At 44.3% G+C, this 27,980-nt stretch overlaps 2 protein-coding genes across 4 annotated transcripts in view; both read right to left on the reverse strand.

Annotated features, from left to right (window-relative positions):
* The window catches only part of LOC139102730 (CCR4-NOT transcription complex subunit 6-like), a 318,650-nt gene that overhangs the window by 263,150 nt on the left and 27,520 nt on the right, over nucleotides 1–27,980 (reverse strand). The window lies entirely within an intron of this gene.
* LOC139102723 (uncharacterized) lies at nucleotides 12,807–21,339 on the reverse strand. The gene has a single exon (XM_070656834.1). The coding sequence runs from the start codon at nucleotides 20,366–20,368 to the stop codon at nucleotides 18,233–18,235; it is 2,136 nt and encodes a 711-aa protein (XP_070512935.1). The 5' UTR covers nucleotides 20,369–21,339; the 3' UTR covers nucleotides 12,807–18,232.

The following is a 27,980-nucleotide window of genomic DNA, read 5'->3' on the forward strand; positions in this document are numbered from 1 at the left end:
CGCAAAAGAAATGCAGCAAATTAACGACAGAATAAAAACGATAAGAAAGCAAACGAAAGTGCGAAACTTTGCTGCACATCTACAAAAATTTATCGCTCATTCAAAGAATATGAAAAATAATCCGAATTATTCGCTAAAGTTAACGAATGGCCAGCGTATCCTCGTGCATCCGATTTACCTTTGTCGGCTTTGAGAGCGAATAAACCCATGGTAAAACTACTCGATCATCTCGTTTCGTTTAGTTGTCACATCCACTTTCAATATGCGGCGCAGCATTGGTAAAAGTGCCGGGAATGTCGTTCGGAATTATGGGAAACGCGGTCTGCGCCGCTATCGCTTATACTGCAAAATGCGAAACAAACGGGCGCGTGTTTTATGCACGGCGGTGCGCTACACGCGTGCGAGGTACGCTCGTGCACGCTTGCTGGCGCGTGCATACATCGAAAACCTAATTCGGAACGTGGCGAAGAGTAGCCTCCATCCTTTGCGCATATTTCATCTAAGTGTTCGTGTTAAAAATACACGCTTTCGCACGATCCGCGAAAATAAACGAGCGGCAAGAATTCACAAGAACACCTGCACGCGAGGATCAAGTCGCATGTATAAATGCCGTTTCTTTTCTTTTTTTTTTTTTTTTTTTTCGACACTGTCGTTCTTCAGCGTGACCAAGTTATTATTAGCAACAGGTAAACTGCGGGATAACACTTTCCGCGAAATTTCACTCTCCCGTCTGACAATTCGTGACAGGGTTTTGCGCAATTAACGTCGCGCGGACAGATCGATCAATGGAATACGGGCGCGCATTAAACGGGGAAATTTTCAAAGAGAGGCAAAGTGCTTGCTGCACACGGAAACTTAGATTTCACTCCGACTGTACTCCGTTGTACAACTGCTTACCGGCCATAAAACGTCGATGTTGCTTTGAAACAGGCTGCACGTGGCCGAATGCATTTCCGTCTACACCGGTGCATCCACTTTGTTGGCGCGAAAGCGAAACCTGAACTAAACAGTTCCTCGTACGGACGTCGTGAAAGAAGAACGGTGAACGCGCAAAGCGCACTCTGAATTTTCACTCTTAAGAAAGTCGAACGAAAATATTTTCTAAATATTCTTTAAAAAAATACAATATGCATTCAATTAATTCGGAATCCAACACGCGCCCTTTATCGTTGCCGAATATTTATCGCGCTTAATTATTTATCAGGTTTGCAACGGACGCGAAATTTCAGCGCGTTAAATTCACGCTCCGGACAAAAATCACGATAAAAATGTTGGGACGTTAGAGCGGTACTTTGCAATTTATTTACATTACCCGACCAGCATTCTTTTCTTTTTCTTTTTTTTTTTCTTCTTTTTTTTGCGACGCTATCCACGTTATTTGTTATTCATGTTACATTCGAGACTCAACCGCGCTCTTCTCCAACGGCAGTAGACTTGTGAAAACCTTAAAGTGTCTCGATAATGATCATCTCACGGAATACTAGCGTCGTCAGTATGAAAATACCGTAGAGTTCCTTGCACTATACATCGTTTCATTATACTGGCCACCAATGTCGCAAGATTATACGATTTTTATGGCGCACAGAGTGTCTCCGGAATTGTTGGGACGGCTAATATTTCTTGATAACGAATATCACTTTTCTATTCAGAAAACCAAAGGCAATTTTTTTTTTCTTTTTCTAAATATGTCACGTTTTACGAGCAGATCTTTTATCTGCAACGACGCGTTGATATTTAACACACGTCTATTACGATGGAACTGTAACGGGAAAAATAAAAAAAATAAAAATATCGCCGGTTCATCAAACGCTCTTACGCGCGTTACGTAGCGCGCGACGTGTGCATATGCACTTATATAAGATAAATATTTTGCATTTGGCGCATAAGTTTACATTTAGTTGACGACAATTATTGAATTTACGTAACGCGGCAGCCCACGGCGCTCAGCGCGCACGTGCAATTTATTATCGTGCGAGAAGCTCCCGGCCCCGGCATTGCGCAACGCGCGTGCACTCGAAAACCTGATTTTCCTGTTAAGACGACTGCAAGTGACTTACGACAGAGCTGGACAAGCCGTCGTCGTTTTAAAATCGCCGTCACGTAGCGTGACATCGGTCGCGGAAATCACTTTAGACAAACAAAAAAGCGATTCAAGTAAAAACACCTCTTGCCCTTTTCTTCCTCCGACTTTTGCCTCTTCCCTATTTCCACTCCGCGTACTTCTGGGCGATCATCGATACCCCGGATCGCAGCTAATCCAATTTACATTCGCTATAATATTCGAAGGCAGATATGACGAACGTAACTTTAAAGCCGTGTGTGTCAAGTTTCATATGTGTCGTATATATGTACCGCGCCGGCCGGTTGCCGATGACTGATTTCCCCCCCGTTCCTTCATTCCCTGCCTCTGCCGCCAAAGTCGCTGTCTCCGCAGAAAAGGCCATATCAGCCCTTCGATGTACATATACATACGTACGTAATGCGTTTCGACGTCGGGACCTGTATTCCTCAGTCAATGGTTAGCGCAATCAAGCATTTCGCGAAGTTGACTTGCCGCTTTTACCGTATCGCGAAATTTGAAAGTGGAACGGTGGAAGCGCCTTTCTTTTTAGATCCCTCTTCGGTTACAATCGTTTCTTAAGCACGCAAATGTGAGTAGAATGTATCGATATCGGTATCGTTAAAAAGCAGTATAATTGCCGGGTAACTACGTGGTGATTGTAACGCCAACACGCTTTCCTACTTCGCTAAAGGGACACGATCGCAAACGATATACGATTTATCTCGGCACAACATTAAGAAACAGATGTGCCGCAAAAGTGAGGGATCAACTTAAGGAATTTCTTTTATAAAGCTACGATGCTCGCGCTAATAGCCAATAAGGTCCAGCCAGTTTAAGTCGAGATCAAAGTCCTCAATTACTTTCATTTCATCGAGCATCGTATCCCGCTACATCATTGTATCGCCGAAATATACCCGCACACATCGAGAAGACTGCGTAGAAATCGAAGCGGAATTGCTTAAGTTAAAATAACAGAAAAAAAAAAAAAAAGAGAGAGAGAGAGAGAAAGAAAGAGAGAGAGAGAGAATGAGCGAACAAGCGAGAGTGAGATACTATCTTATGCTTCTCGCGACGTTCGCTACGCTCCATTAATTTTATTACGGAGCCCAGAGAGCGCGAATTTTCTCGTAACGATCGATGTAGAAAAGAGCGTAGTAGTTTTCCCTCTTTCGATGTACCTGACATTTCTTTCCATTTATTCAACTTTATCTATTTCTACTGGCACGAAGACAAAGTCAAATCAGCGTAGCCGAATACGCGGCCTTAAATAAAAAAAATTATTTAAACATTACAACTCCTCGGACGTAACTTGAAACTCATTTCGATGCGAGGCGACGCGGCGATAAGGTAGCGAATGTCGATTATAAACTACAAAGACGGAGAGAGTGCACTCGAACGTTCTTAGTGGCTTTAAAATAAATGCGTTCGCATTTGCACATACATTTATTTGACGGCGTACCGACGACGAACCGATCGGCGATATACGAGGCGATGATAAACCCGCATTAATAGACTGATATCGATATAAGTATCGGCACTGATCGCTGCATGTTCCCCCATAGCGGCCGATGCTTATCACTGCACCAGCAGCGGCGCGGCGAGCAGGTGCACAGGTTCGTTTTATCTTGCCTGGTCGGTATCGCGCGTATCACAGTGCACCCACTGTAATGCATGCAAATCACGTCGCGCAGATAAAAAAAAAAACTTTTATAATTGATACTGATGGACACGTTCGGCAGTCTGTCGCCGTTGCTCGCCGCGCGTAACGCGATATCTCGCATTTCGGCGTGCCCGTCACCAACAATACGCGTCCCCCTGTTGATCTACGATATTCGCTAACAATGCAGACGTAACTCGTTCGTGGAATCGTGCCGATTAAAGTCGCGGGACGTGAAAACGCATCGCGAGCGGCCTTTTTTGACGCGATTTAATTTTTCCGCTTTTTTTTTTCTTTTTTATTTAATATTCTTTTATTATTCTCTACAATTCTAAATTGAGCTTTAAGAAACTCATTTACGCGCCGAATCAATTTCTATTCGTTTAACACTACATGTCCAAATAAAGCACTCTCCGCATGGTGATGAGATTTTCAATGATGCCCACCGGAAGCCGCGATTATTAGGGGATGCAGAACGAACCACAAGAAAATCATTTCTCTTTCAGTTTCTCTCTCTCTCTCTCTCTTTCTCGGTTGCTTCCTCTGACGAGTGATCTATGATAGCTCATCGTGAAAACGTAGATTAATGGATCTCGTTGATAAGCTCGCAACGTACGTGCGATCCGCAAAATCGAGAGCTTTGCCCCCTCGTCTTATCGTATTTGTGTTGCTCGTTACGTTTCATTATACGTTTCTTGCGAGTGATACGTCGAACGAGCGACTCGCTCGCTGCGCAGCGGAAAGTGGCCGAGGAAATGTACAATAATGACGCGTAAAAGGGATTGGAATACAGTATTAAAGGGCTGGAAAAAGATACAGAGTGACTGAGCATAACCGAGTAACCGCCGCTTCCTGGTGACCGGCCAGGGTTAACGGAATGTTTCATGAAGCGAGCGCGAATGAGTCAGCAGGTGAGTGTTTAATTTAGGATCCTACTCGCCCTCCGATGTAACTTGATTTACAATGTATTATTACATATACGGGATTTCACGTTCGGAATTTGTGATTCTAATCTTAGCGGCGTATTCCGCGAGTAATGGCGTCTCGAGGAGATTTAAAGCCACGACGGGATCGGATCTTTTGCGCACAAGTATTGTGAAAACAGGCGCGTAATAAATAGAACTTAAAAATAAAGAAAAAAAAATTTACAATAGAGTTCCGATTGACAGAAATTGAGAAGGCATTAATTATATATTTTCTGCAAATAATGCACCTTGGGAATTCCTCGCGAAAATCACTTTGCCTCATTTTAGAACAGAATTTTTTTTCCCTTTATCGTGAAAGCGCGGTGAAATGCAAATGTGGCCCCCTCGGTCGAGGAATTCATCTGTTAAAGCGGATTGGATCCACGTCGTCGTCGTCGGCTGCCATCGACGATGAAACATGAAATTGCCGCTGAATGGAACAGTAATGAAACGAAGGTGATTGCGCGCGATACGCGACGAATATAGCGAGAATGGCTGGCGACGCTCGCGCGGCCGACGACGATGGATGCTGTGCGTCTGATAATACGAGAGAACGTGTCTAAAAGTACCGCGAGCACGTGACGCACGATGCGTTATCGCGTATCAAACCCGCCGTAATTTGTTCTTGCGAATTATTGATCGTGCGAGTCGCAAAACGCCACGGAAGGTATATTTGATACGGCAACTGTTCTTAAAAAAAGAAAAAAAAATATATATATATATATAAAAATAAGAAAAAACAGAAAACAGAAAGTATAAAGTTGTATCAAAAGTTGGAACTGCTTAAAATGTTGAAATCTCCCAGCCTTGTCGGAGATAAAATTGTTCGTTTCGACGAACGCCTCTTCGCAGTCTTCCTTATTTCGATGAAACGTGTATCTCCTCGCGTGCTAGGAAACGCGCAAAGAAACAGCCGCAGGGACGCATTCGAATTCCACGCAGAGCGATTTAGAGGCGGCGAGCACGTGTGGCGGGATCGAGAGAGGGTGAGGGATTAATTAAAGCGGAGTTTTTCGAGCAACGGCGAAGAATTACAACGAGAAGAACGTCCGGGAGCTTTAGGAGGAACGGTACGGCGTAAAGCTCAGTGCTTTACTATGTCTGCCAGCGGTGTTAGAGGCAGACGAGGAAGTTATACGTCCTTGGTCGACACCCAGAAGTAAATCATGAGCGTTTTCGGGGGCGTATCGCGATACTTTCCCTTCCCAAATTTTTTTTTTATCGTCGCGGAGCTTGAAAGCCGCTGCGAGTCAAACGTGAGCCCGATTAACAAAGAAATATGTTAATTAATTTTATTTTCCATCGCCGTTGATGGATAGTCCACGGGGACTGAATAAAATATGCAATCGCGTTATTTTCGGTATCAACAACTCGTTGGCGATTTTGATCGTTTTATTTCCACCTGTCATATGCAGTCGATATTACATACCGTGCATTACATCGCGATGCCTACTTGTTATTAAATGCTGCACGATCGGCGTGTGTAGACATTGTTCGATAGAGCCAGTCGATATACGCCGTGGTGCGAATAATAAATAACCTATCTATCCGCGCGCGGCGCATTTAACATTTTTCGCATGCACGCTCGCCTGAATAAAACATGAACCAAGGCATTAGCGTACTTAAAGTATAATGCTTTCTCGCCGACGAGCGAGCGAGTAGTCACACACGGAAAGCCAATGATACGAAGCAGCAGGCGGAGTGTCTATCTTGCGGTCGACCCTCGAGCCGATGTTTCGTTAAATCGACAGACTAAGATCCAGAATCGTGACGGCGAGATCGACGCGAAGCGCACGCGAGTTAGCATAAATCTTTCCCCGATGCGGCACCGTCACGATTTGCATCGCGTCGCGCCTATGCCTGATATTTCAGATAATTCCGGCCGAAATCCGATCCGGGTTTCACGCGGCAAACGTCACGGAAAAACGGTTCTAGTAAAATCTTTGCCGAGCATTTCCGGCGCGTGAGTGAAAAATTATTTACGTTACCAATCTGGTCTCAAGCCTCTCGGCTCGGTTATTCACTCGGCTTCGGAATCGCGTTTTCTAATAATAACCTCGCCGATGAATCACCGACGAGAGAAAGCGCGATTATTTATAGAGCACAAAGTACGATTCGCGAAACGGGAGTAACCGATGGGTACAACATAATAGTTACGTAACGTCGCTTTTCGCAATAGCATTACCTTTCCCCGCCTAAGAACAAAGATTTCATTGTCTTCGGAATCCTCCGTTATTGCATCAATATGCAATCATCGTTCGCTTAATCAATTCGAATGAAAGGCGGGTATTGTCGGGAAAGCCGGCGATGGAAACGCGCTTCACTTGTCGCCCATATCTCATGGAGACTAGACGAGCCATTTCTCAAAATTAATTCCCGCAGCTGTCTGTTCTAAAGCCCAACTCCACCGACTGTCTGATATAATTACACATGCGTGTAACATTTTGCGCAACATCTATATACCGTTCATATAAAACTGCAGCAATTATTACCGTGTTTTCCCACTTACTCAGATATGGTTAACAATTTTTCACCGCTTGGCAAAAGCAGCAGCCCTCCTCCCGTTGCTATTTTCATCCAAAGAAATTAAAAAAAAAAATTCTCTCTATCACCATTGTACGCAGGATACTTAAAATTTACGAGAACGCGCTGATAAAATTCAATTACACCGTGTCTCGGTTTCGGAAGCGATCGACATCGCGAAAAGAACGTCCTCGCAGCCCTCGAGAACTATAATCAAGCGGCGCTGGATCGTTACCCTCGTTTATACTTCAGGCAGGCGTAATGGCCGCTTTTAATGTTCCCGGAAAAATTCTACGCGGCGACGACGACGATATGAGGAGGACGCATAATGGTTTGGATAATGCACGATAATCTGCATTCAAATTGCCACGGTGCTGTTCCCGAGATCGACGTAGCAGCGCAAAGTCGACGCATTCGCGGATAAAGACGCGCCGACGATTATACAAGGTACTTGAGAAGCCTACGTAGCTGATAACTCTACGAATTTAAAGATCAACATTTTCGTGTTTTACACGTCTGTTTCAAATATATCCGTAATTAAACGACGTTGCATTAAAATAGAATTAACAAAATAATTTAAAAAAAAAAAAAAAAAAAAGAAATAGCTACGAAGAGATTTCAGCGCACTTGTCATAAATTTATCTCGCCCCGACGGCTTGATCTTTCGCTTTATTTGTAAACTCCTTTCTCGAAACACCGCTTTCGCTCGTTATCGTTTGTAAATGAGCCGCACTTGCTAAGGTGGAGCCAAGAATTCGCAGCAGCGCGCCCACGCTTCTAAACTCGTAGCGCGACCTCAAGCGATTTAATTAGCTCGCTGATATATCCCTTCACTTCTCTCACCCTTCTCGTTTACTTATTGCCACCTCGCGTTCCTTCGCCGGCAACTGTATTTGCGCAATAATTACTCGCGAGCGATGCGCGAGAGCTGGCTTATCGCGACGTGGACGATCGCTAAAAGAACCCTTTTCGAAAAGTCCTAATCGAAAACATAAATATTAAATATTAAACGATAACGAATTAAAATTTTATACGTCGGAGAAGACAAATATGCTCAAGTTATTATCCAAAAACAGAAATAGGGATCTCGCATTAAATTTCCACTTGAGGGAAGATCGATGTAACGTTTGCCAAGGGATTAACGGTAGATTCGATAGAAATGGTAGGCACTCGGTACGCATATCTCCCGCGATAACATTAAATTGTACAGGCAGGAACTCCCGATAATGCAACTTGTTGGTTTCTGCAGCAGCAAACAATGCACTCAGAGTGGATTGGTAATCTGGAGATCGTCGGGTAAATGAGATGAATATCAGCCACTCTCGGCTCAACTAAACTGGCGCATTGTGTAACGGCATTGCTGCCGCTTATGCTAAGCAGACACGAGCGGAATTAAAATTTGATTAAATAGGAGTGGTCGCGTTTATGACTGTAAACCTCCGCCTTCGCTCCGCGCGTCGCGCATTGTCGGCTATTCCCACGATATTGCCCCGCCGCGGCGTTTCTCGATCACGATTTCGACAAAATCGAATATACAAAGTACTCCTCTCTCGTCCCGTTCACCGCCTTCTCTCCTTCACCTCCCCAGAAACAGGATGAAAGTATAATCGATGGGATACGAGGAGCGTAAGCCGCAAGTCACGGGCGTCCGATACGCGCCTATGCGAGCGCAAAAGGAAAATAAACGTCTATCCGCGGATATCGGAAAGGAATTAAGAGCCCGTGTAGAAGGATGGGGAGATAGATCCTGACGATCATAAAGTCCGCGCGACCGCCGTTAATTTCGCAGCTACCTTGTGTTAAGGAAGATACATTCGCGCGGCTGCGAGACTGGAAAACTGTAAATTCAGTCCTACGGGGGTTCCGGGACGGCCAGTCGCGTGTTGCGCGAGACAACTACTAAATCGCGAGGCAAAGACTTGGACGCTAACAATAGCGGCGATTAATGCGTAAAGGTTGCACCGCCGCGCGGCGACACGCTGGGAAACGCGCCGCGGAAGTGTCGGGCATATAATCCCTGTTGATAACTATTGAGGGAACCGCGGAGAGATAACGGTAGGGGAGTAAAAAAGACGAACCGTCCTCGACAAAAGCGAATGAGGAGCCAAACAGATTTTATGACACGCGCAACAATGCCGTGGATATATTCCGTCGCAAAGTATGACGTGCGCGTCACGAGCGTCTCGTCCTGCGTCCTATGCTAATCTCTCGACTTTATGGACCCTGCAAAAGCGGCGGAACCATCGTGGGAATAATATATATCCTCGGTATTAGCGAAGCTATACTAATATCTTTTACAAGCGTGTGCGTGACATATCGTACGTGTTTGACACGGCGTATTAGAGCCTCCTCTTTCTCTCCGTCCCGCCTGTCATCCGGCGGCCTCTCGGAACTTTCGAAACGAGAGAGAGAGAGAGAGAGACCCGCTCGTTTTTCGCCACTTGAACGCGATATTTCCGACCAAGCGTCCGCCGTCGCGAGATAAGAAAAGCTGACACGAATCCGAGATGCTTTTACGAAATCACAAGCGGACTGGCTGCCCGCTGGGTATACGATTACGGGTCAACATTTCAAGTGGTTCAAGTGATGATTTACGTGTAACCTGCCACCGACAGAAGAGCCAGGTGGCTGGAATGCCACGCGAATGCGTAACACGATAACCCCGGTGGCATAAGTGCGGCGCGATGTCAACGACGGGCACGGCCGGCAACGCGGTCCACCCGATAACATTTCGCTACCATTAGTTTACCGCGCGCTGTAATAACACGTGTATCGTCGCGCGCGCTCGTAAACTCTCGCAGTGACGTTGCCCGAGATCATCCAATAACGCTAAGCTATGCAATATCACTGAGCGAATCTATTTCAAACTGAAAACTTAATAGTTATTATCACCCTCGTAGTTATTATTCGATTGAAGGCTTATCGCGGCTTACCTAATGGTTACTTTTAACATTTATTGAAAGCGCAAAGCGCAAAAAAAAAAAAAAAAGGGGGGAAGAAAAACAAAAAGTAAAAAAAAGGTACAAAAGTCAGAGCTGCATGCCGACTTGCAGAGAAACACTTGCCGCTCAACGTTAATCGCGGTCGATCTTAATCCGACGGCACCTATTCGATAGCATCGGTGGAAATGGTACGGTATCGGAGAGTAAAACGGGCAGGAATTACGGCTTTGACGGCTCCAGCGGTAAATCGTTAAAAACTTTTCAATACTGTTAGATGAACCTTATTTTTACAAGCCGCGCAAAACAACAGCGCTTCCGCCTTGCGGGGGAGGGGAGGGAAAATGTTGAAACTCGATACTTTTTCCACCGCGGGCCGGGGGGCTCATCGAACGAATTTCGAGGAATGAACGCGCCCGTTAAATTCGCGATTTATGCCAGCAGCGGTGCGGCGGCAATAAATTCTACGCAAAATCCCCGGGTAGAAGCTCTCCCCCGGAGAAATAACACGTTTGCGAGGAGTCAGCGAAAAAGCTGAAAGTTACAGCGGGTCTACACTTTAACTCGGCAGAGTTAATTTATTTAACAGTCTAGTAAGCATGTAACGGTAATTAACACAATACGCGAACGAGCGCCAGTCGTAATTAACGAATATGGGCAACGTCTATTCAAACATTTTAATATTTGAAGCTAATAGCTGGCCGGAAGTGAATAAAAAAGAAAGAAAAAAAATGTTTAAAAAGCATTCACAATAATCCCCCTTTGAAATTGCTAGCAGGTAAAGCGGGATGAAGGTAGCTATCCAAAATTCAATTTTAACTCGCCAAGTTAGAGGGAAACATCGCGACCAGCGGCACTCAAAGCTGTAAAATATAACTCCGAAGTATTCTTCGGCAATTACTTTATGGTGGTTAATAAGCGCTTCTTTCGCGACCGCCATGCCGCGCCGCTTTGAGATCCACTTCTCGCTCGCGCAACCACCGCACACTTATCGCTCTTATAATAATCGCCGCTCCTTACTGAAAGAAGTCTTCTTGCTTACACGAGAGCTTCTACGGTGCGTAAACATGCCGAATCGTTCTGCGTATTTATTAAAAACGATTTATAAGAATTAAGCTTAATTTCAAAAAGATTGGATTACGTCTTTTTCTCATTAAAGAATAAATTACGATTTGGTTTGCGGCTTGCAGCCGTACCGTTTTACATCTCGCAAACAATAATGAGATAATGAATATTTATGATTCGAATATATCACTCAACAATAGTTATTCAAATAATTATTCAGAATAACTAATGGATATCAATTATTCGCGAGTAATAATGCGAGTTTAGAACATACGTATATTAAAACGCAGACGAATGTATACGGGTCGCGTCTATCCATTATAAAATTAAATTACAAAACAACGTGAAATAACTTTGGCCAAAAAAAAAAAATATTATTGATCGGCGGTCAAGAAATAAAAAAAAAATATATATATATATATTAAAAAATCGGAAACTGACAATTTTTATAAACCGTATATGTTAATTTGCCCCTCAACGAATTATAAAATACGTCGTAAACGTTATTGAGCAACCGCATCTTCGTTCGTATAGTGAACGATGCTCCGAATTAATAGACGTAATTAAGAGCGAGCGAGACACGAGAAAGAGAAAGAGCGACCGTATGGCGAAATGACGACGTTCTTCCAGGCACATTTTGCTCATGATACACGCGACAAGGTCACGTATGCAAAGTTCAGGCCATTATGACGCTCGTATTCAAATGCAAATTGACTGGAAATGGCGCGCCTCTTAAAATATACTCTTATGGCACACAAATGTGTCGTCGAGATTCTCTCTCATAAATTAAAATGAATATATTACAAAAATGTAATCAGTTAGCGTAGGTTTTTTTTTTTTACGAGTTTCTCTTTCGTAGCTGTTGTTAAGAAACACAGCAAAGTTTCTTTTATCCCTGAATACAGAGATTTACAATAAATGCGCCGAGTAAATCATAAGGATTAACGCAGTCACGAGGACCGTCGAGAAGAGAAAAAAAAAAAAGGGGCGCGATAGACATGTAAAGAGATAATGTTAACAGTATTAGAGGGAGTGCGGGAACGTGGGCGAATTATAGCAGTTTACCAACCCACACGCGAACCGGCTAAGGGGCCATTACTCAATTTCGAGATAAGGAAGAGGAGATCGTTCGGATTACATTCGCCGTCGTCGAGTGACGGTCTGGCGTCGGCCTTATGCAAGTGCATAAACCGATTCCCGGTGGAATCGGTGCGTTCGCTCGTCGACGCGAAGGCGTCGGGGGGCGGCGATGCAAAACTGCCGATGAAATCGGTAGGATTTCTTGAGAAATTACACCGCGTAAACGGCACTCGGATAGATAATATCGTGCCACCCACGGCGAAACATCGTAATTACACAATTATCGCGGAAAAGCCGCGTCACTAAAAGAATAATTAACCAACTTGAAAATTACTTGCATTACGGGCAATATCACGCTACGGAGATTCAGGCTGCTTGAGTTGTGGACGATACGATCGGCGAGATATTGGATTAACAGTATAAGAATCGCTGTCTAAACTGCTGGCTGATACAATTTACATTTATTAATCTAATATGGATTTATAAACGAGACGTGATAAAAGTAATGACATGAATAAATTAGAGATGTTTTATTGATTCTTCGAAACAGGGTGATTTGAGTTAGTGCAACCAGCACTACGGACGACGCGGTAGGCCGGCTTGGTTGATCAGTCTATTATGACGAAGCAAAGTCGAGTATCGGTATCTATATACATGCACGTGTTTCCGTGTGTATGTGTGTACGGGGGAGAGGGTGTATGTTACATCGTTGCATTATCACAATACATTATTAATGTCAATTGACGATGAAATAAATATATAAAAGAGAAGCAGAAGGAAGAGAGAACCAAAACGGTCAACGGCCGACACGGGGAGCAGAAATAAAATATTCGAGAGTATTTTCAACGATGTTGGAATTTTTTTAAAAACATAACTGTACGCAAATCGTTCTCTTTCTTTCTTTCTTTTATTTGTCAATTCTCACTTTTGTCAGTGGCGACATTCGCATTCGCGTCTTCACAAAATTTCTTTCGGTGCTTAGAGAATGGTTAATAAATTAAGTCGCTTCCGATGACGTGTCGGTAGAAAACAGTTCGTAACAGGATTCGCGGTTAAATCCAGCAGGTATCGTTCGTCCTATCCGACATAGAGAAACACTTAAATCTTTTCGGACTAAAGCCGCCATTCCTCGCGAAGAGGTGTGTAACAAACACGCTACGTTATTCCTGTGTTCTTTCTCACGACAAATTTTGACGATTGCCGCACCATTAAACTTGTTTCCATTTAAATTTGTTAGACGATACGACATTTAGCGTGTTCGTTGAGACCTCCGATAAGAAAGGCCGCTTATTCGTAGAAATAAAAAAAAAAAAAAAACGTCTTTACGACTTAGTTTTAAAATAAACTTATGTCATAGTCACTTGACTTAAATCAGCTCTCGACGTGTGTTTCACGTTTCCGTCGGACACTACGTTTGATGCACTCGCGCAACACATTCACGCAACGACATTAAGTACAACCGAAAATATGTCGACATACAACAACATCGACGAGCATCGCACGCATTGGATAAAACATGAACGAACATTTGCGAACGGCAGGCCTTTTCCTTCGGATGCAACTTGTAGGAATCTTCGAAGAAAAATACCGACGACGATATTATTAAAAGAGTCTCTCGTTCTCACTCGCTCGCACAGGCATACATAGACAAACGCGCGCGCGCTCGCTCTCTCTCTCTCTCCCTGACTTTTTCTTTCTCGCATGCGATTTCCTCGCGTGCGTATTGCACGATTGTACATTGATGCGTCGCGCGCGCGCGCTTCGCCTTAACAAGGAACCAAGGACAATATTTATCTGTCGCCACTCGGCAATAAAACTTGCCACGCAAGGTGCGACTCGCCAGCAAGAGAGAAATATTGCTAATATCATTCTTCGCGTTCACTCGGAAAACGTGCGTTCGCTACGTACGTCAAACTCGGCACAAAGCGCACACCCCGTTACAACCCAAACGGACATTGTCGTCGTCGCCGTTGTCGAACTTTTATGGCCTGCCCTTCGTATGCCCAGCACCGTGAACGTACTGAATACTAACAAGATTTCATCGGTTTCCTCCTAGTTTAATCCGAGCGCGTTTCTTTTTGAAGAAGCGGCTGCTATAAATATTCATGAATAATTCCACCGCGTTATATATCTCGGAAAACTGGAACGCCAAACCAGTGTCCCCCCGATTGCAGCGTTTGTATTTGTTATACATATAAACATACACATGCACATATATATCTACGTGCATATATATACATATATATATATATATACATTTTTTTTACTGCAACGAAAAACAGCGCGGTATTCTTGCAAATTTCACTTTTTAGTAGCGTCAGCCAAAAAAAAAAAAAAAAATTACTTCCATTATTTGTGAATATATATTTATTTTTTTTTTTTCGTTCGTTCAAACCGAAGCACGTATCGTACGCAAAAAATACGCATTCGAAAACACCTATTGCATTTCTCGATCATACCTCGAATCATCGGCGTCATGTTTCTCCATCGCGCGCTTCGAAATCATGCAACAAAAGGCGAGCTGTCTTCACGCGATTTTTTCTATACACATATAGACAATGAATAATAATCTAAATGGGTCGCCTTAACTTCTAGACTTACGATCTAACGATAGGTGGTTTATCGAGTTTAATGTGTCAGGTGTAGATGTATATGTGTGTGTATGTGCGCACGCTCGCGTGCCACACGTGAAATGATAACGCCGGATGGCTCGCAATATCTCGTTCGTCTAGTTGACGGATAATGTCGCGGAGGAACGGAAACAAGTGGTACTTTTCGTAATATCGCATACAAAATGACGCGCGATTCGTGGAATTCGTCGCGGGCCCTCGGCCCTCTCGGCCAAGATATCCTTTCTCGATCATCGAGCGCAGATTTACAGAAGAACGAGTCGGCCGATCACGATGCTGCTTCCGATAGACACGGCGTACCTGTGCATACGTGCGTTTATGTGTGCGGGTGTGACTGGCCGACTCGCTTCTACGTTTACTCGCTTCTACGGCTGTGTAAATCTGCGCGATGGCCTTTCGCTAATGTAGATATACGGTAATATCTCCGATATAGAACGCCTGATTCCGCCGCGCCTTCCACCCGTCGCTCATCGAGCGCCGCGATAATCAACCGATCACATTAACATTCTCGACAAAGAACGGTCTAAAATTATCTCCCGAATTTACGACGGATTAAAAAAAAAAAAAAAAAAGATCTGACAAGAGTAAAAGGGGAAAAAGAAAATTTCGCGAATGAGCAGCGACATGAATTTCGGACGAGTTAGATATCTCGTAACGGAACGTACGACAATATCTGCCGTCTAACTTGGACAGGTCGACACGGAATGACGAGAACGATAGTTCCACTTGATTATATTGATACTAAAGAAATCAATAACGCTTGATCTGGTCCGCTTGCCGTTATTTAGCGGAGGCAACGGTAAACGGCGCGCGGTCTCGCGCGAGAAGAAACCGGAGGAAACGCGAAACAATGTAACGAACCCGAAGAGCTAGCCGGCCGGTTATCGGCGCTCGACTCCGAGACTGAACCGTTGCGTCGAGTTATCCGATAAAACGCGGCGATAGCGCGCGATTAAACGCAGTTACCAGTACGGACGGTAGCTCCTTTCACGCGAGGCGGGCCCCTTTCGCGAGAAGATGATGATGAAGATTCTCTCTCTTTGCCGAGGGAACAGTTCGACCTACTATCGAGAGCGATCGGGCGCGAAGGCGAGGTGGAAGGTGCAAACGTCGATTACGATCGACGGCAGCGGGGGCGGTGGCCGGGCAACGGACTGGACCGTTCGTCGTTCTTTCAATTAATTGCTACGTTATGTTTTAAACGATCACGTCGCCACTACTAGTCTTGTATCGGCGGCGATGATAGCGGCGGCGGCGGCGGCGAAAAAAAGCTAGCGTATTTCGCGTCCACGCGAGCGTGTTAATGCATCATCAAACGGGACGTGCATCCGCGCGCGAATGTACATCTTCATTCTCATGATTAAGCCCCCGTGGCTGGCGCAACCGTTGAAAACTAGTTTTTCCGGATGTGCCATTTAGGCACCGCACGCGACGTCTCGACATGAATGGCGCGACGCGTAACTGAAACGCGGTTCGCGAGGCTAAAACGAGCTCGCTCGCGTTTAGAATAATTTCGATCGACAATTTCTATTAACTGCTGCTCGAGCCACAAAATGCTTCAAGAGGCCTTTCGAGGACGAATCGCCATTTCGTGAATCGGTAATCGGACATCGGGGAACAAATAACCGCTGTCTAATTATGTGCGAAGCGATAGTTTGATATTAATACACGTCAATTTCGCGCAGTTTGTTTAACGCACAGCGTCAAATTTAATCGTAATTTCAATCGCCATTGATCCGCTAAATATAGCGGTTTGAATTGTCTTATAGTTAAAAACACGTAACAATTTTCAATCTTAATTTGCATTGAAATTTATTATTTTAATATAAATTATGCAATTAAAAAAAAAAAAAATTAATGCGTATTCGAATCAAATTAAAAAGATTAAAAATGACCCTATGAATTTAACAGTGTAGGTAATATATGCGTCGGAGCCAAGATACAATGACGTAGAAAAATTGGGCGTAGGATCGTGGAATGAGATAGAATAAATTCATGATAAGATAATCATCGTGTAAAGGCAATCGATCGGAAAACTGATATAGACTCAAAGCATAAGAGATAGATGAGTGGTCCCACGTCTACGAAAGGGCACGGCGAAGGCTTTCCGATATTCCTATTGGCAATACATAAAATATCAAAAACGCGTTACATGTTTTATTCCTCGCTTCTTTCGCCTCTCTCCAACTTCTATGTTCCATCGCTTCTTGGCTCGTGAGCTTCTATTACGCATAATCTTTTTCAGCTTAGGTTATTTCACGAATATAATTGCGTCGGTTGCAAAAATTAGTAAAAACTACTTAACATCTAATCTGAATTAGCGAAATATTTTCCATTTATAAATTAATAACGTCAATCGATCAGGATTTTTCAATTTGCCGATGCAAATTAAAAACTCGACGAAAACCACTGCACGATTCGAAATCAGGAATTAATTTTAAAAAGCAGATGTAGACGCGCGATTATTTATTCTCTAATAATCCGACTTAATTAACGTTCTCCGTCACTTCTCTCGTCTTAAAAAAAAAAAAAAAAATCTTGCGCGCGTTCGAAGAGAAAAAAAAATACAAGAGGGATGACCGATTACATAATCGACGACGATCATAGTATTAGAACCTCTGAAGAAAAATTATGCGTTTAAAAGACCCTGCAGTTGCGATCACGTGCGTAACGCATATTCAAGCACGCTCGCGCGTATGCACGTACAATACGCGCGCGAGTAACACGTTCTTCGGATATCTCGAAATTAGCACGTTTGCGGCAAGGCTGATCGACGCGGTTTCTCGGTTACTAAAGTCAATCGACGCGAGATGAACGCAGAAGAGATCAGTGGAGTAATGAAGGACGGCGCGTGGCGTGCGGCATTGCGTGCATCTCACGACGTCTCATCACGTCACGTATACTACGAATATCGTTGGCGACGAGAAGCCTCTTTTTCTTTTTCGCCGTCGACGCTATCCTGCTGAAGCTAACGATACCATCATTCGCGCGGAAACTCCGGCCTCTTCAAGGTTTCAACCATACGAAAAAGCTCTTGCGGGCGGACGCACAACAGCTGACGAGTCGAAATCTCGCCTGGGTTTCTCTCTCGTGTCACTTTAATTCGAAACAGGGCCAAATACCGTCACCATTCAACACCCGCGCACTCTCTTTTTTTTTTTTCTTTTTTCTTTTCTTTCTTTCCCCGGCGGCGTTTCCGTCATTGTCGTTTCCCTCTCACTTCGCACTCCTCCCGCAAGTTCGCGCGACCAAACAAGCGAGCGCCTGTCACGCTCGAGAATATCCTTCGTTTAGATAACGTTGACGATTCATTACTCTTCTGCCTGGAGCAACGTACGGAAATCCTGCTGAAGCTTCAGTTCGTGGTAACTCCATATATCGCTAAAGTCGTCGTCTTCGTTGTCGTCGTCATCGGCCTCCCCGGTGAAACTCGACGACGACTTGTCTTCCTCGGCGAGACGTTCGGCAGGCGACGGTGACGAGTAGAATTTGATTTCAAGATCCCGATGGCCATTGGGCGACGTGATAATCTCCGTAGACACTTCGAGACCCTTTGGGGAGACGGCGGACGCCGCGGTCAGATTCGCGGCATTCGCGTTCGCCGGCAAACTAAGTGGCGCGCTCCCAATGCTGTCGCCGCGCCAGAGAGTTCGTTTGTGCCTTCCACTTTCAAACTGTCCGCCTCGATCGCCGATCACTCCGACGTCTCTTGCCGGGGCAGATATCTCCTCGGCGTAGCTGAAATAACTCGTCGGGTCGCTCCAGCTGCGCCTGAGCATCACGCCGGCGGAGCCGGCGCTAGGCCTCGCGTCTCTCCTGTCGTCGTGTGGCCGAGAATGCTCGTCGAACACTCTATCGAGGGCGCGTTCTTCAAGACTCGTACATGTGGACGCCAGGAACAATGGTATTTGACCGAAGTGATTAGCACGACAGTACTCGACGCCGGATGACGCCGGCGGCGGCGGCGGCGGCGGAGGCGGAGGTCCCGGCGGCGCCGACATATTCGTCGTCAGGAACGGAGAGTAACCGTTTCGGTCGACGTCCCAGATCAGGCCGGCCGGGTCGCAGTATCGACATTGACACGGACCCAGTCTATCTCTTCTTCCCGCGTCCTCGCAAGATTCGGCCGGGTATTCGTGAACGTAACGCCGCGGCAGGTTGCCGCTACAGTGATCGTTGGCGTGATGATGCCGGTAGTTCTTGGGCGGTGCCGTGGCGTGTATCGGTGCCGCGATCACATTACGGTTGTCGTCTAGCACTTTCACTTGCACATGATGCCGGTGGTGCACGTACCGCTGCGGTCTGACGTCGGCTATTTCAATCTGCATCGACGGCGCTCTACAGCCGCCGTAGGTATTTTCACGATGGCCGATCGGTGGCCTGCGATAGTTCCTTAGGTGCGGCGCGGCCGCTTCGTAGATCCTTGGTTCGTAACAGGTCGGCACGTACGATTTCACTCCAGCTAGGTTGGACTGTTCCCCAGCGGCGGTTACGCAACCTGCAAGCTGCTGCCGCTGCACTTGCGGCTCCTCCGGTTTAATCGCGTCGACGCCGCTCGCGATTACGTTGTTCGGCGGCTTGCGATCTTTCTTTCTACGCTTGCGAGGCTTGATGATGCGTGGCAGACTATTCTCTGAATTGTTGGAGCCGGAGCTCTCGTCGCTCGCGATGCTCAGCGAGTCGATGTTGGCGATATTCGACGTCCCAGAATTTTCCTTCGACGTGGAAGAGGAACAGTCGCCGTTCGTCGCCGTTGCTTTCGAGTTCGAAGATACTATCGTCGGTGGTTTCTTCGCGGTAACTTCTGCCGGCCTTTGGGAAGGAATTCGCGATGCCGGACATCTCGTCGCAGCGTTCGCGTTGTTCGTCATGAACGAGTTCGCGGTGCTGTGAGCGTAATTCCCGGCGACGTTGTTACACGTCGACGTATTAACGTTGCCGTTAGAACCGCCGCTGTTGTTGCCGCTATTATTACTGTGCACCTTGCCACGGTTGTACAACCGTCCGGTTAGAATCAGAGGCGCGCCCTGAGTATGAATCGCTAATCTTGACAGAGGATTTTTGTGTGGATGACTACCCGGCGATGACACCTGCTGTTGATCGCCGCACGTCTGCTGCTGCTGCTGCTGCTGCTGGCTTAGTGACGGCGATAAACGCTGATTACATCTGCGCGGACTCGACGTCATTGATATCAACGGCGCGCCCGTCCAGCCACCCGGACCACCGTATTGCACCTGACCCTGCTGTTGATCGGCCAGCCCGGAATAATTCTGTCCTCCATTGTAACCATTGCGCGCTTTTCCGCCGCGTCCCGTCGCTGCCTGCTCCTGCTGCTTCCTACAGACGGGCACGGGCTTACCGTGCAGTCCAGCGCGTAAGTTGGACGAAATCAGACAACTGCCGATGTAACGCTCCACCTCCAAGGCGCCCTGGGAGGCCGGGCTCATTTTACAATATCCGCGGAATGCGCCACTAATGCTCTACTAGGCGCACGATCTTTCGACGGTATTAATTCGGCACTTGCACAGCCACCGCCACTCCGGTACTAATAACTCCCGCGCTTCGATTATTTTATTTATCGCGACACATTACTCCACCGATCCCTTTACAAAAGAAACTGCGATCTAGCCCATGTTCATAACTAGCCGCGACTGCGAGCGGAGGGATCAAGTTCAAAACGCGTTTTGCGAGCCGGAACGAAAGTAGGCCGGGAAAATAAGCGGTCACGGCGATCCTGAAGAAGCGTAAACCAGCGCGAGCTTTCGTTAAGAACGACCGAACGAGATCGCGGCCGGAACAATACTGAATCTGGTGCCGCTGCTGGTCGGTGCAACGTTACACCGTTCTCGGTTTTCTGCGACGTGGGGTCTCCCTACCCGTTCTCCGTTTTACCCCCACGACGGGTATCCGATCCCCTCTTTTGCCGTCCACCCGGCGCCTCCACGTTCACCCTGCCCCGATCTCCCACTCCTTATCTCCTTTCGATACTACGCGCACACCGATATATACAATACAATGCGCGGCGCGCGGCGGTGTCGTTCCTTCCGGCGAACAACGACGCTGTCACAAACTCACATTTCGGCGAGAGGATCTTAAGAGAAAGCCAGGGAACGAGCGAGGGAAAGCGGGGGAGGACGACCCGCCGCGCCCGCAGCCCGCAACGCTGACTGACAGAGACGAATTTACCTGCTTGCCTGCCTGCCCGGTGCTTATCCGGGTTTCTTATACCCTGACTTAGCATAAATTTCATAAACAAATCCTGGACCTGCTTTCTCTGTCTCTTTCTCCTTCCTCGTGCTTGCTGCACCGTGAAATATGACCGAGTCTAAAGCGGTAGATTACAAAGAGAGAAAGATTTTATGACTTTCTGATCTTACTTTCGAGGGAGGAAAGCCTAATCAAATTTCTATAAAAAAAAAAAAAATTAAGTAAGCAAATTTTAATTTTTTGATGAGTTTTTTTTGTTTAAATTTGAAAAAAAATTGCCGGGTTTTTGTCCGAGTATGTGTTTGATAAAAAGATGTGAATTTCGACAGAGAGAGATTGAATCAAGTGTTACTTCAAGGTTTGACATAGAACTGCAGGTGAGAAAAGACATAAATTACTCCCTATCAAAGCTATTTTTACATATGATACAGTAATCTACATCAGATAATGTTGATAAAGCATCACGCGTTTCGCCGATATCACCTTCACTTACACAATGAATCATCAGAGAAAAATGGAGTAACGATCGCGTCGATGATTCATCGAGCGATAAGTCGCTCGTTTAAAATGCGCTCCGCTTAAAATATCCGCGGTAATAACTCTTCGCATGCAAAGAATTGCTAAGCGAAGGACGTTTTTTTTTTTTTTTTATTTTATGCTGGTTTTTAAATGGTTCACATCAATTAGCATTAATAATATAACGTAGCTTTAGTTCTGCGAAAAATTACGCGCGATTCTTGTCCTCCTTTACGTGACATAATTGAATAACTCATCATTATGTTTTACTTTTTTTTTTTTTTTTTTCCTTTAATAAAAATATTCAAGATAACGAGTTATTTGAATCGTTTACTCGGAGCGTTATTCAAACTAAATATGGAAATTTATTCCAATTAAAGCCGAGTAAATGAGACGTGTTGCAAGTTTGACGCGCGTCACTTTAGAAACAATCGGCTGTTCCTGAAAAGCTTGTAACCTAAGTCGCGCTCGATCGGAGAAATGAGATCGGCCATACGTTCTCGCTGTCAAAGTGAACTAATCGACTACTGCCAGCCGCGAAGCGGCCGAGAGCGGAGAGAGTGCGGAAGAGAAGTGTGTTAGAAAGAGAGGTAGGACTCGGATATCTTACAAACGAGGTACCCTCACATCTGGGTCAGCGGCTCGAAAAGTGGGTTACGAATCATCAATCGGCTACGGCACGCCACTCGGCTCGAATCCTCTTCCGCCTACACTCTTTCATTCGAAACGTCTTGTGCAGCAGGGATAGTCGGATCCGAGAACTCGGGACGCCTGCCGTCGCCGTTAAACGCAAAGAAAGTTTGGCGTTTCCCCGTTATTACACATATTAAAAGACTACGAGAAGCACCTCCCTATTAAGCCACGCATCGAGAGGAAGTTTTAGGATCGTTCGCCTGATATTACTACACTTGCAGAGAGAGAGAAAGAGAGAGAAAGAAGTTTGGAATTGGCTCTCTATTATTAGGTATATCAGAAACGATTGTACTTCCAACGATCTCTCTATTATTACATGCAAGCCGAAAGAAAAGTTTAAGAGCGTTTTTATTTCTTTTTCTCAAACAAACAGCGCGACTATTATACACGTACGAAAAAAAAAAAAAAAATTTACCGTCTAGCTTTATCATTATATTTTTCCTTCGAATAAATGTTCAAATGAAGTATATTGCGTGGAAAATTCCTATAATTCCGTTCTTATCTCGTCTAAAGGTATTTTTCCGTTGGCTTCAAAGTGGATTAAATCTTTCTCCTTCGTTGGAACATCTTTTATAGCTAGAAATATATATATTAAAATCGCCTCTAATGTAATATAAACTGTATGCTTATTTAAAAAAAATTACTTTATTAAATACTGTATTAAACGAGACGTTTTTTTTTCAGGCGGCTCTGCAAACGTGGGGAAGGATATTAAGATGATTAAAAGTTATCCAAATGTAATTCCTCTACTTTTCGGTTTTCAAATAAAATTATATAATTTCACAAAATGTTAAAAGTGGACATAAATAATGAATAAAAATCTCTGCCAATTAAAATAAATAGATGTGATTTTGAAACAAAATAGTGGATGTTAAAAATATTTTATAAGATCAAAGGTAAACGATTCAATTCTCGGTTAAACTTGTGAAAAGCCCCGACTGAAAATGAGCACCGTAGACCCATTTCCATCGTAAATGTTCGGGATGAAGAGGAGACGCGGAGGCGCTTTTCTTGCCGAAGGTAAACGAAGCGCGTCGGGAAATAATGAAAAATAGACGAAGCGCGACGTGAAAGTGCGCTACAGGCGCACTTGAGAAAATCTTGGTCGATAAGTACGCTTGAATGAGCGATTCCCCGAGTGAAAGCGACTACGACAATGATTTATACCGCGATAAAAATTTAAAGAAAAAAAAAAATAGAAATACAAGATGGACTAAAATATAAAAACGACGATGTGCGCGCACGTGGTCGGAGAGGCGTTTAATAAATGCTTTACGACCGACGGGACGTTCCTCGTTGCGGCATCCCGTAATATCGCGTGAATATACAATGCATTCTGAAAACGTGGTCACCGACGCAGATAAACATCAAATGATTTCGACAGACCGAAGAATTTGTCGACGCGAAACGAGATAATGGCGAGAAAAATTCGCAACTAACAGCGGGAACAAAAAACGTTCGACAAGCCACAGCGGAGCTCGTGCACGTACCACGGAAAATAGGATTGCTTTGATCTCGCGAAATGCCTTCGATCACGCAACGATATTTTCGAGCAATAATTTGGTTTTTCTTTTTTTTTTTTTTTAATTTATTTTATTTAAAAAAATTTTTTTATTTTTTATTTATTTAATTTTTTTTTTTTTTTGAACGTTATATAGTTGCGGTTCGGCCGCTGGAAAATGCATTGTATTGAACACAAATGGTAGAAATATCCATTATTTCAAGTACGAAAACCTCATTTAGATATACATATAGACGTCCGGCGAAAAAGTAACTTTGTCAATTTGAAATGATTTCAATATAATCCAATACGATTTCAATTTCAAGCGTGATATTGACCACAACGTTTACCTCAACTACAAATTTTTACAAAGAATAATTCGTAAACTTCTTTTTTTTTTAAATTAGAGAAACGCCTACCGTCTACAGCAATATATTTATAATAAAGAAATTTTCGTTTCTTGCCCCCTTTTATTTTACTAAAACAATACGCACGCAGCAGGCAGATATTTTTTTCGCTTCAGGAGTGTGTGAAATGTAATCAATATGCGACCATATAGGCTGGTTCACCTGGGATTGGAAATTTCCAATCGACATGCTCGACCGATCATGCCGATGCAAACGGTATGGATACAGTGGACGTTCGCGTTCGCGTTCACGTTCGCGTTCGGCGGCCAATGGGAAACGACCAGGAGGAACCGATGCTTTGCCTACACGGTAATCTCTTAGCGTAATCCGAATTAGGTCCTGCACTACGTGTACAATGTCCCTTACGATAACAGAGCATAAATCACGGACATCGATAATGAGAAATCCACTGTGCGCATTATGGCCGCGGCATGCACGCGGGCATCTCTCTAATGGGAATACGTAACTAACATCCCGTGCCCATTACGTGTACCTGAGACCGTGGAGGTCGTTTTTCTAGATCATTACACCAGCCTCCGGACGCCTGGAAAATTGAAGATTAGCGTGCACATGAAAAATTAACGGCAACGATAGTAACTAGTGGAAGGCGGATTACGTGATTTGTTACCTGTCGATTATTAATGGCGATAATCTGAATAATCGTTATGTAATAACACACGATGATTGAATATACCGAAAGGTAGGAACGTGCTCCCTCGTCCCGTTCAAAGTCATCGATAGAAATTTTCACCCGCGACCGTTCGAACGTTAAAATTACACGCGACATATGCGACGTCGCCGAAAGCTTTCACCCGCAACCGCCGAACGAACAGCAGACACGTAAAGAAATAAACGTTTCTTGGTTTAAGAAGAAACGCGATACGCGATACCGTTGGTAGTTGCCATTGCAACCGGCGCAATGTCAAGCTGCAGCAAAAAGCAAGAGAAAAAAAAAACAAAAAAAATTAGCCCGGTATCGTATTTCCGGCGAAAACAACCACACGTTTCCGTGCTTTTTCTCCGATCTGTCATTTCTGTGAGCCCGCCGAAAAGATTCGTCCATCTCTCTGTCTTTCTTTCACCTTTCCCCCTCTTTCCTTTCTTCGAGGATTCCTCCGTCTATCCAACGACCTGCCGATTATTACGCCACCGCAACTATAACTTTTCCTAGAAGGCATCCATTATCGTGATTGTTCGCAAGTTTACGGTCGACGCGGCACAACTACCTGGCGAATCCTCTCAAGGAGAGGAAACTGAGAGAAACGTGGAGCAGGCCTTGAAGGGATTTCAGTTTTCATCGTCCCAGAAAGCTCTTCTCGATCGGTTCCCGGCTTATAGACGTGAATAAGTAACGCAATCGTGTGAAATATTATCTTTAACAAAATATTAAATCAGGCTGCAAGTTTGCGCCGGTTTAGTTGTTACAATCAGACTAATCTGCTAATGCAAATAATTATACGAAATATTCTGCATATCTTTTTTTAAACTTGATTTAAAAAATAAAATTAAAAAAAAAAACAGATTAATATTTAAGCGGAACGTAAAATTGCTCGTGTCCCCCAACATCTGTCTAAACGGAATTTCAAATGCGATTTACGACATTCGTAAATTATCTCATTATTCCATTACGCGCGAATCGATCGAGCGCGGTCTTCCGCATATACCGAGTAACTCCCCTGTGTGCTTAATTAAATATTTATAAAGCGAGATAACAGAACCTGTCTGGTGGCCGAACGCAAAATCGATAAGCGACAATCCGTTCCGCGTTCTACTTTCGTCACCGGAACATCCATCCTTCCCAAAGTATCTTATTATAACGAAGATCCTAGAGGGTTCTCTTGAAAGGGAATATCTCTCGGGGTATTGGCCGACTGATTGGCGAAGGTCCTGGTGCAAGTTCACGCCCAAGCACTAACGAACATGCGCTAATCGCGGCGAAATGCACACACAGACGAAACTGCGGATAACGCTTCACGGCGGATAAATAGCCTAAACTCCGCCAGTTCCTGCGCAAACTTCGTCTTCGAAATACAGACGACTCGATATTATTTTGAACTAACGAGAAAAGCGAGATCTTCCGTAATTAGAAGAGCTGACTTCGCCGAGACGTTCGCGATTAAAATTTAATCCCGCCATATTTGATATGCAATATACAAAAAGCTAATTTATATTAATTGGGTTAAATATCCTATTTCATTACACGTATGTAAATACTTTTTCTAGGAATTAAAATTTTTTTAGAAGCGCGGGCATTCTTTTTTAAAGACTAAATACTTACTAGCGCATAGTAGGTACATCGCTGTCACCATTGTGACAAGCGGCCTGGGATTTTCTGGGAAACAGTCAATACCGATAAACACGCGAAATGCCCCGCGTGCATTATTCGTTGTTCAATTAAACGCACCAAAATGTCGAGCTCGACCAGAAATATTTATTAGATGGACGCTTGGCTGTTGCTCTTATTCAATTTATGTGTGCATGTCCGATCGTCGAATATTCCCATCGACGATAATGCCCACCGTGATCTATCGATTTGCGAGCGAATAATTCATCGTGCGCGTATAACTTTAAAAATCGTTTGATTTCGTGAGCTTGTTAAAATATTTATGCAATATGTAGGTACCTACTTGTAGCATCTCTACGATTAATAATAATTTCCGGCATCTCCAACATATTTCTAAATATCGTTGGCGTACTCAAAAATATTTTATTTGGAAGAGAAGCTCCAGAGATCATTTCTTTTTAAATACACGGATTTAATTTGATTCAAACCGCTTTGTTTTTCCAAGTAATCGAAATCTCTTCTCGGCGCTTGTGTAACGGATAATTCGTGAGAGAAGAGCATTGTGGATCGTAAGCCACGACAAACGAGCAAAACTATGTCACGCACACGTTCGTCTTATTATCGATTTTCGATAAACATATCGTATCCCACCCACGTGTGACAGGAGGAGAAACAACCGCGGCAGTAGCAATGCAGGAAGCTTCCTGTATAGCATACTCGAATTACGAGCACGATCCGTTTTTCTTCTTTTTTTTTTCCCCCATTATTCTTTGGTAAAACGTAAGAGTAAACCATACCGTTCTAAATATTATTAAAGAACAATCATTAAAAGATTTATACCCCAGCGATTAAAAGATAAACTCGAGAATGCGACAGGTTAGTGCCAAGTACGCTCGTGAGAAAAATAATTGAGTTAAATAACAGGAAGAGAGATCTCTCTTTACGGTAGTCTCCATCAATCATTTTATTATCGTTCATTATCACTAATTTGCGGCCTTTTCTGTCTTTCTGGAAAAGTCTGGCGAGCTTCCAGCTTGACGTAAGACGCGCCAGCTCTCCGTTAGTACGGCCTAATTCCTCGGGTTAACGATTATGCGGCTTTTTCATTTTACATGGAGGTAATAGGTCAGGTGGGCGGGAAAATTTCAAAGTTACAAGCTCTATGGGGCATATTTTCATCAACAATTATGGCCCGGCCGCAAAACGTTCTGAATCCTCCGTTTTAATCAAGCAACTTTTACGACCCATAGTGAAAGGAGAAGAAAAATAATGAAATCGCGACTTATGAACCATAAAACATCTCCCCCGTGTCATGCAAGAATATCGCGTAAAATCTATGTTCCGAGGAACATTTAATATTATAACAGGAAGTAACGCAATTCCACATAGTTGTATGTACCTACATATAAATTATCTTAAGGTAAGATTCACTGAAAATTTAACAATTTATT

This window comes from Cardiocondyla obscurior, linkage group LG05, assembly GCF_019399895.1.
Source record: "Cardiocondyla obscurior isolate alpha-2009 linkage group LG05, Cobs3.1, whole genome shotgun sequence".
Taxonomy (NCBI): Eukaryota; Metazoa; Arthropoda; class Insecta; order Hymenoptera; family Formicidae; genus Cardiocondyla; species Cardiocondyla obscurior.

Excerpts from the sequence above, each read along its gene's own strand:
- LOC139102723 (XM_070656834.1), bottom strand. The coding sequence starts at position 20,368 with ATGAGCCCGGCCTCCCAGGGCGCCTTGGAGGTGGAGCGTTACATCGGC.